This window comes from Bos javanicus, chromosome 20 (assembly GCF_032452875.1).
Source record: "Bos javanicus breed banteng chromosome 20, ARS-OSU_banteng_1.0, whole genome shotgun sequence".
Lineage (NCBI taxonomy): Eukaryota > Metazoa > Chordata > Mammalia > Artiodactyla > Bovidae > Bos > Bos javanicus.
In genome coordinates, this window is record NC_083887.1 from 6608989 (window position 1) to 6625688 (window position 16700).

The 16700-nt window shown below is 38.3% G+C and overlaps 1 protein-coding gene across 7 annotated transcripts in view; it reads left to right on the top strand.

The window, feature by feature from the left end:
* The window catches only part of FAM169A (family with sequence similarity 169 member A), a 64790-nt gene that overhangs the window by 35384 nt on the left and 12706 nt on the right, over positions 1–16700 (top strand). For all 7 annotated transcript variants that reach the window (XM_061393253.1, XM_061393251.1, XM_061393252.1 and 4 more), the window contains 5 exons: positions 5429–5608; positions 9282–9410; positions 12002–12114; positions 15304–15343; positions 15834–15984. In XM_061393253.1, the coding sequence (XP_061249237.1) occupies positions 5429–5608; positions 9282–9410; positions 12002–12114; positions 15304–15343; positions 15834–15984 (613 nt within the window). The remainder of the gene's footprint in view (positions 1–5428; positions 5609–9281; positions 9411–12001; positions 12115–15303; positions 15344–15833; positions 15985–16700) is intronic.

The window sequence follows — 16700 nt, forward strand, 5'->3', positions numbered from 1 at the left end:
GTCTCTAGAGCTTAGCTTTACTGAAACTTTAAGCCTGTTTTCCCTCACTGTGCCCTTGACACCCGTTGTTCTGCTCTCTGCTTCTAGGAATTTGACTGTTTTAAGATGTCTCATGTAATTGGAATCATGCAGTGTTTGTCCTGTGGCTGACTGACTTCGCTTAGCATAATGTCCTCAAGGTTCATCCATCTTGTTGTATAAGGCAGATGTACATTTTTTTGAAGCTGTTTGTATATATCCTGCACACACACGCCCCCCCCCACCCCCACCCCTTATTTTCTTTATCCATTCATTCATCAGTGGACCTTTAGGTTGTTACCACATCTAGGCTATTGGTAATAATGCTGCAGTGAACATTGAATTGCTAATCTCTTTGAGATACTGATTTCCATTATTTTGGATATATACCCAGGAGTGGGATTGCTGGATCTGTGATGGTTCTATTTTTAATACTTTGAGGAACCTCTGTGCTTTTTTTCGTAGTGGCTACACCATTTTTCATTCCCAATAACAGTACACAGGGGTTCCAGGTTCCCATACCCTTGTTAGCATTTGCTGTCTTTTGTTTTGCTGGTAGCAGTCCTGATGCGTATGAGGTGAAACCTCGTTTGGTTTGCTGTTACCCTGATCATTTGAGACATTGAACATGTTTTATATACCTGTTGGCCATTTGTATGTCTTTGGGAAATGTCTGTTAAATCCTTAACTTATTTTTAAGTTGGGTTTTATTTGTCTTTTTATTAGTGAGTTGTAAGCATTTTTCATATATTCTAGATAGAAGTCCCGTATGGAGTACATAGTTTGAAAGGATTTTCTCTCATTTGTGGATTGTCTTTGTGCGTTCTGGTTGATGTCCTTTGACGCACTAGTGTTTGTAAAGTCCAGTTATCTGTCCATGTGTCACTCTTGCTTTTGGTGGTGTAGCTAAGACGACTTTTCCTGACCTAAGGTGATGAAGATTTGCTGCTGTGTGTTATGCTAAGATTTTTATAGTTTTAACACTTAAAGTTATGTTTATGTTCCATTTGCAGTTAATTTTTGTATGTGGTCTAAAAAAGGGGAGTGGGACCCAATATCATTCTTTTGCATATGTGGATATCCAGTTGCCCTAGCCTCATTCATTTTAAAAAGACTGTTCTGTTTCCATAGAAATGCCTTGGGACTCCTGTCAAAAATCAGTTGACCAAAAATAAGAGGTTTTGTTTCTGGAACTTCTGTTCTGTTGATTGCTATTTATTCTTGTGCCAGTACCACACTGGCTTGATTACTGTAGCTTTGTAGCTTTTAAAATGGGAAGTCTTCCAACTTTGTTCTTCTTTGTTAAGATTATTTGGGTCATTTGTGTTTTTTTGCATTTCCATATGAGTTTTAGGATTACTTTGTCAATTTCTGCAAAAAATCCAGCTGGAATTTTGAACCTATAGGTCAGTTTGGGGTGTGTTGACATTCTAACAATGTTGTCTTCTGAATCATGAACAATGGGATGTCTTTCCAGTTATTTAACTGTTCTTTAATTCCTTTGGCTTTTTGAAAAATTAATTACTTAGTTTTGGCTGTGATGGGTCTTCACTGCATCCCAGGGGCTCTTTGTTGCTGTGCACGGGCTTTCTCTAGTTGGGGTGAGCGAGGGCTACTCTGTAGTCGTGGTGTGTGGGCTTCTCGTTGCAGTGACCGCTCGATGCAGAGCAGGGATTCTAGAGTGCGTGGGCTTCAGTAGTTGTGGCATATGGCCTTAGTTGCTCTGCAGCATGTGGGATGTTCCCTAACCAGGGATGGAACCTGTGTCCTCTGCATTGCCAGGCAAATTCTTAACCCCTGGACCACCAGGGAGGTCCCTAATTCCTAGTAAATGTTTGTAGTTTTCAGTTTTGTACTCTTGCCAAATTTATTCCTGAGTATTTTATTATTTGGTGACGCTCTTGTTAGTGGAATTGTTTTCTTAATTTCATTTAAAGATTGTTCATTGCTGCTGTCTAGAAATACAATTGAATTTTTTTTTTTTTTTGGCCACTCTGCAAGGCACCTGAGGGTCTAGATCCTAGTTCCCCAGCCAGGGATCAGACCCACGCCCCCTGTAGTGGATGCCCGCGGTGTTGACCACTGGACTGCCAGGAAAGGCCTCAATTGATTTTTGTTATGTTGATCTTATGTCCTATAATCTTGCTGACTTTAAAAACTATCAGTTTTAATACTTTTTTAGTGAATTTCTTAAGATGAAAATCTTAAGGTCTGTATACAAGAAGGTTTCCTTTCTTTCTAGGTGCTTTTCATTTCCTTTTCTTGTCTAATTGCCCAGCTAGAACCTACTTAAGATATTGAATAAAAGTGGTGAGAATTAACATTTTTATCTTGTTCTTGATCTTAGGGGAAAATATCTGGTCTTTCACCATTAAGTGTGATTTTTCTTAGCTGTGAGGTTTTTCATAGATCCCTTTATCAAATTGAACACCTTGAGTATTTTTATCATGAATATGCTGGATTTTGTCTAATGCTTTTTCTCTGTATTTGGAGATGACCATGTGTTCTTTGTTGTATTTACATTTATATGAGCTCTTCCATTCATCTTGGAGTAAGTTTCATGCATTACAGAAATAAAAGATTGTGATCATAAGCATTTGGATAAATGGTAGAAACCTTGAGAGTAGGGGAAATTACCCAGAGAGAGCATATAGAAAAAGATTGTGGCCAAAGGTGAAGCTCTGAGGAGTGTAAATATCCAAGCTGCTTCTTGTGCAGTGCTAAATTAAATTTCATTTCAACTAGTAGATTTTTAATGAAAAGTTCATCTAAGGTTGTAGTCCCCCCCCCACTAATTACTAAGTACTTGTGCTGTTGATGTGTCTGAAGAATCTCTGGTAACAGGAGGTTTTTCTACTCTTTATTTGATTTCTCTTATATCTGGGTAGAACCTGATAGAAATATAAAAATAAGAATTTAAGATATAGTCACAAGAAAGGAATTAGCATGGTTTTTTGAAATGAATATGTACATGGTGAGTAAGTAGAACTTTAGACTTTTTGAAAACTGTTAGTTCCATAAATTGACCTTGTTAACACTGTTAGATGCTAGACTCTCCCTTTTCTCTGTTTAAAGGAATGTTTATGTAAAAATAGAAAAAAATCAATTTGTGGGAAATTTACTTCATATATTTGGTATTCTGAGGCATGCACAACAGTAAAAGCAATAGATCTTCAGGCAGTATTACGAACTAGATAGGATTCTCTTCTCATGTTTGCTTTGTCCTTTGAATTAATGTTATTTTTAAAGTAATGTCTCTTGATTTCTTTATCACTTGTAGCAGTTACTATGAGAGAACCCTAATTTTAAGGCATTAAAAAAGCTAGTCATAGTAGCTTGTTGGTGAGGCTACCCGTTAGACTAGTAAAAATTTTATGTATTTATTTTGGATTTATTGAGTATAATTGATAAGTTGAAGTTGTGATTTGATACACATTGCAAAATATTCACCATAATCAGTATATTAATTGCCTAACATGGTTGCCATTTTCTTTCTTCCTTCTTTTCTTTTATATATATAATGTGTGTGTGTGTGTGTGTGTGTAATTTTATTTACTTTTGTCTGTGTTGCGCCTTTGTTGTACGCAGGGCTTCCTCCGGTTGCAGTGGGGTGCAGGCTTCTCATTGCGTGGCTTCCCTTGTTGCAGAGCACGGGCTCTAGGGTGCTCAGGGTTAAGTAGCTGTGGCTCCCTGGCTTTGGAGCACAAGCTCTATAGTTGTGGCACATGGGCTTAGCTGCTCCATGGCATGTGAGATCTTCCTGGACCAGGGGTCGAACCCCTGTCGCCTGCATTGGGTTTTACATATACATATTTACAACTGAGCCACCAAAGAAGCCCTCTTCCTTTCCTTTTTTGAGGTGCTAATGCTTAAGATCTACGTTTTTTTTTTTTTAATTTGATGTGCATACTCGGTTCTGTCCAGCTCTTTTCTACTCCAGGTACTGTAGTTTGCCAGGCTCCTCTGTCCGTGGAATTTTCTAGGCAAGACTACTGGAGTGGGTTGCTCTTTCCTCCTCTAGGAGATCTTCCCTACCCAGGGATCAAACCCGAGTCCCCTGTGGCTCCTGCATTGGCAGGTGGATTCTTCATAAAGCAATATTGTTAATTACAGCCACTCTGTAAGACATTTTGACCCTTATTAGTGTCCTAACTGAACATCAGTGGTTAAGAACTAAGTATATAACAATGTGTGTTACCTATTTTGAATTTAAATTAGTTGTCTTAGTGTGTGTGTGCTTAGTCGCTCAGTCGTGTCTGACTCTTTGTGACCCCATGGACTGTAGCCCACCAGGCTTCTCTGTCCATGGCGATTCTCCAGGCAAGAATCCTGGAGTGGGTTGTCATGCCCTCTTACAGAGATTATTGCAAAAAGTTACTGAAGTTCTCCAGTTTAATAATGAGTAATTCATTATATGGTTGAACTTAAAAAGCCTTGCTATATTGACCATCTCATCAAATGATACGATTGGTAAAAGTTAATTTGTGAAAGGTTTGTTGCCTGAAATTTTGTTTCTTTCTTGAACTACATCATTATAACTATCCAAAATCATGTGAATAATATAACTGAGAATAATAGATTTACTTGAAGTACTAAAAGAGTATAATACTGACCGATAGCTAACTTAGAAAGTGACTCCAGCATGATGTCCTCTACTTACAGACTGTCTTAAGATACATTATAAAAGCTTATACATCTGTTTGAAGGGTCAAAACCCAAATCAGAGTTCTCAAAAGACAAATCAGTGTAGCTCTGTAATATAATAAGGGGAGGCATATTTAGTTACTACTACAAACACTTCTATTAAACCTTAAATGTACAGGATATTTTAAAAAGTGTATTCACAGAGGAAAGATTGCTGACTTAGCCGTTTCTAAAAACCAATGTTTCCATTTAGTCCTAATCCATAGTCCTTAAAAATTTGGAGAACTAATTCACTTCTTTGCCGTCATTAAGTAGATAAAAATGAAACTGTACTCACTAGGGAAAAAGTAAAGGGAAAAGACGAATATTCACGTACTAAGGTTGGAATTGGATACTTCGTGTACTTATGCAATCACCAAATACTCTTTAAATTTGAAATTTTAATAGTTGATGAGCTTTAAAGTGGTACACGTCTATGGACAGAGATATATATTCAAGCATACAATTCATCAAACAGTAATGGTTAATTTGCATGAGATACTGTTGCCAGCTGTAAAATACATAGTTCTTCTCATCATCTCAGGTATACGTTATGATATGTAATAGCTGGAAAGCATTTTATATTGTAAAACTTATGCATTTATTTAACATTCGTGATATAAGAAAAAATAACCAATTTCAGACTTAACTCATGTTCTCTAAATATATATACCTACATGGTCTTTTAAATGTGAAAAATTGTTGGATTTCTGTTTTATGACTGCAGGAAGCACATGTGCCTCGTTTCTTACCCAAAGCTACCAACTGCCAGTTCTGGATACAATGTTTGTAAGAAAGAAATATCGAGGCAAAGACTTTGGGCTTCATATGCTGGAGGACTTTGTTGATTCCTTTACAGAAGATGCACTTGGCTTGCGGTATCCCCTGACCTCTCTCATGTACATAGGTAATTGGATTAAGTTTTTAGTTAAACTTGTCTCAGTGTCACTTCTGACTTGTTTCTGCACTTTATCTTAAATGTGTGTATGTCAGTATTAAGTAAATTACATTCTTGACTCTCTAGGGTCAATAGAGTCTATGTGCCCTTACCTCGCATAAATGGCCTTTTGAGGGTATGGTAGCTTTTTTTTAAGAAATTGAAATAGAATTCACATACCATTAAATCCACCCTCATAAAGTGTACAGTTCAGTGGTTTTATTATTTCACAGCTGTGCAACCATAACCACTATCTAATTTTAGAACATTCTCAACATCCCCAAGAGAAGCTGTGTACCAATTAGCAGTCACTCTGCCGTTCCTCCATTCCTTCGTCCCCTAGCAACCAACAACAATCTATTTTCTGTGTCTATGGATTTACGTATTCTGGACATTTCATATAAATGTAATTGTATGATATATTGTAAGCTGTTTGTGTCTAACTTCTTTCATTTTGCATAAATGTTTTCATGGTTCATCCATGTTGTAGTCTGACTCAGTGCTTCATTTTTTTTTTTTTTAATAGCTGAGAAATATTCTAGTGTGTGGATATGCCATCACCAGTTGATAGATTCTTGGATTGTTTCTACTTTTTAGATATTATGAATAATGCTCCTGTGAACATTTGTGCAATTTTTGAGTGAACATTGCTCTGGTGTATATATCTAGGTGTGGATGAAGTAGCTTGGTTATAACCTTGCCAAACTGCTCTGAAAGCAACTGCACCATTTTACATTCTTGTAAACATTGTATGAGGGTTGCTGTTTCTCTACATCCTCACCAATACTTATTATTATTTGTCCTTGTAAGTTTTGACCACACTGCAAGGCTTATGGGATCTTAGTTGCCTGATGGGATCGAACCCTTGCTCCTGGCAGTGAAAGCGCAGAGTCCTCACCACTGGACTGCTAGAAAATTCCATTATTTGTCTTTTTTACTGTAGCCCTCTCAGTGGATGTGGAGTGGCATCTCATTGTCTGGATGCACATTTGGTGTTGAACATCTTTTCATGTGCTTATTAGTCATATATGTATCATCTTTGGAAAAATGTATATTTAGACCCTTTAACCATTCTTTCTTTGGGTTATTTGTTATTTGTCTGTGGTAGGTTTTTTTGTTGGCTCTGCTGCAAGGCATGTGGGAACTCATTTCCCTGACCAGGGATCAGACCCTCACCCCTTGCTTTAGGAATGTAGAGTCTTAATCACTGGACCACCAGGGGAGTCCCTGTGGTAGCTTTTTAAATTAAAAAATTCAAATATACAAAAAAAAAGTAGGAGGTAACAAAATACTCATGTATCATCCAGCATGTAGCATCCATAGAAGTGGATTATTGCCAATGTAGTTGTACTCCTGTCCTATCCAATTAGCTTATTCTCTCCCTTCCTTGAAATAAGCACTGTAGGTACGGAGTTAGAGAAAGTGGGGTTCACAAAAAGAATGAGACCGGCACTGTACAGGAACAGGTCACCTTTAATGAGGCGAGAAGGGGCACCAGTCAGATTAGTGAGCTGCTGCACTAACCCAAGAAAAGAGCAAGTATATATAGGCATGTATGTGGAAATCTACTGTCTTAAGGGGGCCTGTTCTCTAAGGTTGTTCAGAGTAGTTCTCTCTTACACACGGCTGGGGCAAGGAATTCTGGAGATCGGCCAGAGGCTGGACCGGCTGGGAGCTGGGCAAATCAACCTTAATGTCCATTTTTTTCCTTCGGGTGAGAGAGTTCTTTGTTTTGCATAGAATGGTGGGGAGGACCGGGAGGGGAGTTTAACTCCAGGCTGTTTTGAGCCTTGTAACTTTCCTTCAAGCAGTATCCTTAATTTGGCATTTCTTTTCCCCATGCAGTTATTCAGTTATTCGACTTTATACACACACACACACACACACACACACACACACTCCGACAATGTCATGTTTTTTTTTAATTGTCCTTTTGGTGTGTGGCTTCGTTGGATTGTAGTTGCATCGGGTGGGCTCTTCAGCTGTGGCATGTGGGCTTAGTTGCCCCAAGGCATGTAGGCTCTTGGTTGTCCAGCCGTGGATCAAACCCGAATCCCCTGCATTGGAAGGCGTGTTCTTAACCACTGGACCACCAGGGAAGTCTCAGTGTCATATTGTTTTACATGTTTAAAGGCTTCAGGGAATTCCCTGGTAGGCCAGTGGTTAGGACTCTGTGCTTTGAGTGCCAAGGGTCTGAATGTAATCCTTGAAAAAAAAACAACAACTTTATATGAATAATATGTACTGTATGAATTCTGCAATTAGCTTTTTCTACTCATCTTTATAAGATTTATTGCTATGGATTCATGTACCTCAATTTATTCTTTTTCAACGCTGTTTCTAGTGTGTGTATATATTTTGTTGTTGTGTTTTAAATGCTGTTAGTGGATTTATATTTGTATAAAGCCTGTAGTACTGCTCTTTTCTTAATGAAGTAAGATTTGATACTGGAGTGATTTGTGTGAAAACTTTTATAGTATATAATTTACCACTGATTTTAATCTAGCATCAGATATTCACTGAAAAAATGTTTTTGTTCTAAGTTTCTTCTCCCTTTTAATATCAAAAATCCAGAAAACAAGAACCAAGCATTGCATGCTCATCTTGAATCACAGTTTCTCTTTAGGCCCATACGTGAGAATGGAATGAATGGTGTCTACCCTGGATAATCTGAAAATGGATTTTCCTCTTAAAGTCTTAATTATTGCTTTACTAAATTTGGGGAGGCATGCAAACACATCTACTGTAGGCAGAGTCTCTTATTACTTACCCTTTTTAAGGATTCTAATGATAAATAAATTGAATACTAAATGAACTACAGGTGCTTATGTATTATGTAAGGCATCCTCTACTATTTTAGTTATTTTAATTGAGACAAAGGACTCAGTGTGGCCTACTGGTTTTCTCCAGCTTTTTGCTTCCTGATAGGTGTGGGAGTAACTAAAGAACCTGAGAAGTATTGTCAAATATGCGGGGGAAAAGTGAGCAAATGGCATCCTGCTGTCCACATGTTCAGGGTCCAGATTAACAGATGTTAAGATTTTGCCATGTTTTCATTTAAGAGAATTAAACGAGATGGAGACTTGAACAAGATGTAGATACAGTTGATGTTCTCTTTGAACCCGGCCCTAATCCCATCCCTCTCTCACCTTTTTCTCCCCAGAGGTAATTGTGTTCCTCAAGTTGGTGTGTATCCTTCCTGCCCATGGTTTCACATCTAGAAACACTACAAAACATTATTTTGTGTGCTTTCTTATTTTAAAGATTTTTAAGTTTTTAAAAAAGTAATAATTTCAGACTTATTTTTTATGTATTCAAATTTACAGAATTACTTTAGATTTTCACACTTCCCAAAATACAGATATAAGTTAAAAAGCACAGAAGTTCTCTTCATTTGCCCTATTAAAGGTCTTGCCTGAAAACTGGGTTCACCTCTTGATGAGTTTTGAACCAAAAGACATAGCCAGGCCAAAGAGTAGGAGAACTTACCACTTGGATTAAGTGAGGGGAACACCAGGCATATTTCCCAGACCAGTGTCTCCTAAACAGTTTTTTGGTGATAAAATACACATTATACAGCGTTTTAACCATTCATTCCAATTGGTTGCTGGGATTTCTAGAAAAGTTTCAATGTGTGTTTCAGCTTGCAACCAGTACTTTGAAAAATATCCAGGAGACCATGAACTGCTTTGGGAAGTTGAAGGTGTTGGACACTGGTACCAGAGAATACCAATCACCAGAGCGTTACAAAGAGAAACACTTAAAATTACAGGTAAGACTGTTTTCAGTTTGGACACAAGTCTAGTGTAGAAGCATTGCCTAATGATGGGCTGATTTCAGTGTTGCCCATCTGGTGATGTCCATGTGTAGAGTCTTCTCTTGTGTTGTTGGAAGAGGGTGTTTGCTATGACCAGTGAGTTTTCTTGGCAAAACTCTATTAGCCTTTGCCCTGCTTCATTCTGTACCCCAAGGCCAAATTTGCCTGTTACTCCAGGTGTTTCTTGACTTCCTACTTTTGCCTTCCAGTCCCCTATGATGAAAAGGACATGTTTTTTGGGTGTTAGTTCTAAAAGGTCTTATAGGTCTTCATAGAACCGTTCAACTTAAGCTTCTTCAGTGTTACTGGTTGGGGCATAGACTTGGATCACTGTGATATTGAATGGTTTGTCTTGGAAACGAACAGAGATCATTCTGTCATTTTTGAGATTGCATCCAAGTACTGCATTTCCGACTCTTTTGTTGACCATGATGGCTACTCCATTTCTTCTAAGGGATTCCTGCCCACAGTAGTAGATATAATGATCATCTGAGTTAAATTCACCCATTCCAGTCCATTTCAGTTCGCTGATTCTTAGAATGTCGACATTCACTCTTGCCGTCTCCTGTTTGACCACTTCCAATTTGCCTTGATTCATGGACCTGACATTCCAGGTTCCTATACAGTATTGCTCTTTACAGCATCAGACCTTGCTTCTATCACCAGTCACATCCACAACTGGGTATTGTTTTTGCTTTGGCTCCATCCCTTCATTCTTGAGTTATTTCTCCACTGATCTCCTATAGCATATTGGGCACTTAACGAACTGGGGGAGTTCTCTTTCAGTATCCTATCATTTTGCCTTTTCATACTGTTCATATGGGGTTCTCAAGGCAAGAATACTGAAGTGTTTTGCCATTCCCTTCTCCAGTGGACCGCATTCTGTCAGACCTTTCCACCATGACCCGTCCGTCTTGGGTGGCCCCACACGGCGTGGCTTAGTTTCATTGAGTTAGACAAGGCTGTGGTCTGTGTGATCAGACTGGCTAGTTTTCTGTGATTATGGTTCAGAAAAATCAAGAGAGTTCCAGTAAAACATCTATTTCTGCTTTATTGACTATGCCAAAGCCTTTGACTGTGTGGATCACAATAAACTGTGGAAAATTCTTCAAGAGATGGGAATACCAGACCACCTGACCTGCCTCTTGAGAAACCTGTATGCAGATCAGGAAGCAACAGTTAGAACTGGACATGGAACAACAGACTGGTTCCAAATAGGAAAAGGAGTACGTCAAGGCTGTATATTGTCACCCTGCTTATTTAACTTCTATGCAGAGTACAACATGAGAAACGGTGGGCTGGGAGAAGCACAAGCTGGAATCAAGATTGCTGGGAGAAATATCAATAACCTCAGATATGCAGATGACACCACCCTTATGGCAGAAAGTGAAGAGGAACTAAAAAGCCTCTTGATGAAGGTGAAAGAGGAGAGTGAAAAAGTTGGCTTAAAGCTCAACATTCAGAAGACTAACATCAGGTCATCTGGTCCCATCACTTCATAGGAAATAGATGGGGAAACAGTGTCAGACTTTATTTTTGTGGGCTCCAGAATCACTACAGATGGTGATTGCAGCCATGAAATTAAAAGATGCTTACTCCTTGGAAGGAAAGTTATGACCAACCTAGATAGCATATTGAAAAGCAGAGACATTACTTTGCCAACAAAGGTCCGTCTAGTCAAGGCTATGGTTTTTCCAGTGGTCACGTATGGATGTGAGAGTTGGACTGTGAAGAAAGCTGAGTGCAGAAGACTCTTGAGAGTCCCTTGGATTGCAAGGAGGTCCAACCAGTCCGTCCTAAAGGAGACCACTTGGGTGTTCATTGGAAGGACTGATGCTGAGGCTGAAACTCCAATAGTTTGGCCACCTCATGCGAAGAGTTGACTTGTCGGAAAAGACCTTGATGCTGGGAGGGATTGAGGGCAGGAGGAGAAGGGGACGACAGAGGATGAGATGACATCCTGGATGAGATGGCATCACTGACTTGATGGACGTGAGTCTCAGTGAACTCCGGGAGTTGGTGATGGACAGGGAGGCCTGGTGTGCTGCGATTCATGGGGTCGCAAAGAGTCGGACACGACTGAGCAACTGAACTGAATGATGGTCTTATAGTCCAGAATAGTCCAATGTGTTGTAATGTGATCTCTCTAGTAATAGACCTTCTTTTCTAAAGTTGGAATTTGTGTTATATTTAAACATTTATGTCATTATTAGTAAGAAGACCTAGAGTAACCCAATAGAATATAGCTCAGTAGTCCAGTAGAAATTGGTGGGTGAGAAATGAACACAGGTTATTCAGCACAGAATAGGCATCAGGGGATCAAAGGTAGTACTCAGTCTTATGCATCTCTCTTTAAAGTCGCTAAATAACAGATAAACTATTTAAAACTCTTTTAAGGTTTCATTGTAAGATATTGGTGAAGGGATATCCCACATCTGAATATTAATACCCTTGTTTAGGGCTTTTGTAAAAATCTGTACAAAGAATGTGACAATTAAAACCAAATACTAACTGGGTTAAAATTTTAAAAATTCTTTTTCACACAGCAATTTCTCAAAATGAAGCTAAAAGATCTACATCTGGAGAATACAGTCTTGCCTCTGTTCCAGAATATGAAGCAAGAGCTGAAGACAGTCAGTCTAGTGAGATGCAGCTAACTGTAGGTACAATGTGTGTTTACCACAGGAAATACCAAGTGTGCTTTTTCTAATAAAGAAGTTCAGCTACTACTTAACTTTATAAATGTTATTGTTCATTCAGCAGACTTAGGTAACTTCTACTGTGTTACTTGGCCTTTTTGTTAATTGGTTTCTAAGGTTTAATTTTCTTTGAAAAATAATTTGGAATACATGAAGTAGTACAGAAGAAAATAAAAATCTATAATTCTGTTACCCTAGATCTAGCAACTAACATTTTTGTATATGTACTTAATGCATATTATGAAACATGTATGTGTGTATGTTTCATTTCTGTTTTTATTCTTTTATGCTTCTAGCTGGGCTTCCTTGTGAGCCACAAGGTGGCTTTATCAGCCACAAGCTGGTAAAGAATCCGCCTGCAATGTGGGAGAGCTGTGTTTGATCCCTGGGTTGGGAAGATCCCCTGGAGAAGGGAACAGCTACCACTCCAGTATTCTGGCCTGGAGTATTCCGTTGTGTGTATAGTCTATGGGGTCACAAAGAGTCGGACATGACTGAGCGACTTTCATTCACTTTCATACATGCTTCTAACCGCTTTTCTCCATTGACATAATATTGTAAGCATTTTCTGTGTCATTACTTTTTTTTTTTTTTTTAATTTATGGCTGTGCTGGTCTTCGTTGCTGGGTGGGCTGTTCTGCAGTTGCAGCGAGTGGGAGCTGCTCTTTGCTGCAGCGCGAGGGCTTCTTTTTGCGCTGGCTTCTCTGGTTGCAGAGCCGGGGCTCCAGGGCGCACAGGCTTCAGCGGTTGCAGCATGTGGGCTCGGTAGTTGTGGCTTCCGCGTTCTAGAGCACAGGGTCAGTAGTTGTGAAGCATGGGCTTAGTCGCTCTGTGGCATGTGGGATCTTCCTGGACCAGGAATCAAACCCATTTCTCCTCCGCTGGCAGGCAGATTCTTTACCACTGAGTCACCAGAGAACCCTGTCATTACTGTATTAAATCATTGTTGTTAGGTAGCACACTATTGGCGCCCCACTCCAGTACTCTTGCCTAGAAAATCCCATGGACGGAGGAGCCTGGTAGGTTGCAGTCCATGGGGTCGCTGAGGGTCGGACATGACTGAGCGACTTCACTTTCATGCATTGGAGAAGGAAATGGCAACCCACTCCAGTGTTCTTGCCTGGAGAATCCCAGGGACAGGGGAACCTGGTGGGCTGCCGATTGTGGGGTCGCACAGAGTCGGACACGACTGAAGCGACTTAGCAGCAGCAGCACACTATTCTATATAAATACTAGCATTTATTTCCTTAACATATTATACTTGTTTTTTATAAATGGCCCAACCATGAACACAGTTATACATGCATCTTTGTGCAAATGTAATTATTTCCTTGCACAGACAAATTTCTTGAAGTGAAATAGGTCAAATGTTGTGAAGTTATTTGGGGGAAGTTTGAGGCTATATGTGTTAAGTCACCGTGGAATGTAGTGCACTTTGCAAATACTAGGTAACCTGAAAGTAGAGGGCAGTTCCCTTTACTGAATTCCAGAGGACTTACCAGGTACTTCTCTGAAACCTACTTGATATTACTTAAAATACCGGTTCGTTGGTGGGATCCTAGAGGTTTATTTTTTACAGCATTTTGTTGTGGTAGCTTTTACATTATTATTACATTGGTTAGTCACTCACTCACGTCCGACTCTTGCAACCCCATATCTGTAGCCTGCCAGACTCCTCTGTCCATGGGATTCTCCAGGCAAGAATACTGGAGTGGGTTGCTATTCCTTTCTCCAGGGGATCTTCCTGACCCAAAGATCGAACCTGGGTCTTCCTGCATTGCAGGTGGATTCTTTACCAGCTGAGCCACCAGGGAAGGTTTTAATATAGTCATAATTATTTTGTATGTGGGTATCTGAATATATTTTTAGTGAGTGTTGAATATGTCTGTGTAAATGCACATGCATTTCAACGACCAGTGCTTTGGGGAATTATTTGTGCCTCTCTTCTTCTGTCTTAATTAGCATGAGTGATGACTATTTGAGAAAAAATTTTGAAAACATTTTTAAGGATAATATAAATAATACAATATATATAAGGAGTTCAGTTTTTTTTTCCTACCTTTGGAATTTCAGGCTTCAGAATAAGCCATTGTATTATGTTGCATTCCAAATTCCTCATTTATATTCAAATTACTTTATTATTGATCAGATATCATAAAATGAGGGAAAGTAGAAAAATCTATTTGTTTCATACATTTAGTGAGAGCAATGATTTACTTTAATATTAAGCCAAATAATTTGTGTCATTTTAATGAGAACATTAAAATTTCACTGTACTGTAAAGGTTGGCGATATAAATTAGATTTTCTTTCATTTTAGAAATTCTTCATATTACTGTAGTATTTTAATCAAGGAAAATATTTCTCATATTAAACTCTTTTTATTAGTAACCACATGGGGAAGTGATTTTGTTTATTTTAACTACATTATATTTTAGCTTTATTGAGGTATAATCAACAAAAATTATACATATTTAAGGTGTACACCTTCATGTTAAGGATGATAAATGCCCAAATTGCAGCATTGGTAATACCAAAGAGGGGGCAGTTTTGAGAGATTTTTCAGTGTCCTAATGGACAGGCTTGTGGTTGGTTGAACGAAGGACAAGAAGTCGTTACTGCCCCACAGGTCTTTGATTGGAATAGCATACTAAATTGTTATTGCCAATAACCAAGATAGAGAATAATACTGATTAAATATGAGAGTTTAGTTTGGGACAGATTGGATAGGAAATTGGGTTGGAGAATTCACTGGAGAGAGATTTCATTAGAAATAGAGCTTTGAAAATCAGGAAAGAAGTTGGGGAAATTAAGTTGCATATTTGGATTCATCAGCAAGGAGATGTTAAAGTAAAGGTGGTAGATACAGTTACCCAGGAGGATTTGGACTGAGAAGGGAGCTGCGGACAGAACACTTGGAAACCCCAGTGTGTATCAGTCTTGCATATTAGGGGGTTTCACAAGTGCTTAGGCTCATAATAAACTGAAGCTGTAAGATGGCCTTTTTGCTTCTTAAGTGAGTCTTCTTAACTGATGGATGATGAATACAAAAGGTGTTATTTGAAAAAGGTTTTCTTTGAAACTGAAGTAGATGCATAGGAAGGAAAAAGGGTCTAAAACTTTTGGTTTTGATATGTATCTCTGTTTTAGATTGATTCTCTAAAAGATGCCTTTGCAAGTACTTCTGAAGGTAAGAAATTCAGCTGGTCTATTAGTTGAAGTGTTTGAGAGTGTTAGAATTAAGTGTGTGTGTGTGTCCCTTAGTATAAAGACTTACACACCTCTAATATCTAGGTCGGGGTTCTGGTACCACTGATTCTGCTGTGTGAACAGATAAGCTATCGTACCTCTTTTTTTTCATTCCCTTACCTGTAAAATAGGGACCATAATGTCTGCCTTGTTTATTTCTCAAGATTATTGGAAGAGAATCTAAGTGAAAATGCACAAATACTTTGCAGAGCTCAAGGTAACACAGATATGTGAGGAATGAATACTGACTTTAAGATTATTTCATAATTTAAAATATGTCACTGACATGATTTCCTAGCCTGATGTGATAGGAAGTGTGAAATTGTGGTGATATAGTTAAACTGGCTTAGTTCTTGCATTTCTGTGTATAATTAATGGGTAATTCTTTGACTACACAGTCAATTAACTATGGGCTTGCTATTTTTTTTCAGGTCATGATAAAACACCTGTTTCCACTCGTACTCGAAGTAGCCATCTAAAGCGGCCAAAGATTGGAAAGCGGTTTCAGGATTCCGAGTTTAGTAGTTCTCAAGGGGAAGATGAAAAGACTCCTCAAACTTCTCCCACAGCTTCAGTGAACAAGTAAAGCATTGTTTATCTTACTGTCATTATTTTGTGTCCTCTTATTTTCATAGTATTTAGTTTTTAAGGTGGCATTTTTTATATTATTTGTGTAGTAAATGACCTTGGTGTAGAAGTTTGTTTTTGAGTTCTTCAACAAGATTATTGATTACACTTAAAAAGTGTCACATTGACAGTATTATAGGGAGAAGTTGCTAGTAAGAGAGTAGAATAAACTGATGTTTTAGTCTCTTGTGTGAAAATCCAGAAGAATCTTCTAGTGATTAAAGTATCTCAAATGAGCCGTTTATTGTCAGCTTTGAAATTGACAGTAGCTGTGGTTTTTAGTAATCCTGAAGTTTAGTCAATTTAAGAAACCCTCAATTTTACTTTATAATGGACTTATCTGGACTTATCTTACTAGATTATAGAAAATAACATAAATTAGTAATTGCCATAAATGAAATCATCAGCTCCTCCAGAAACTTAATAGTCTGCTGAATCAACAGAACCCTTGGATCAAAACCTTATTTTCCTATTTAAAGAAAGCAAGATTTTGAATATTATAGTTAAATTAAGCTTTTGCTCTGATAGTCTTACTAACTGTTCTTGAGTCAACCATTCATAGCTTTGCCATCTTGGCTATAAAATTATTCTCAGGTAAAGTATTCTGTAGCTATGCTAATTTAATTCTGTATATAATTTTAAATTTGGATAATTATGTAAATGTTTTATTT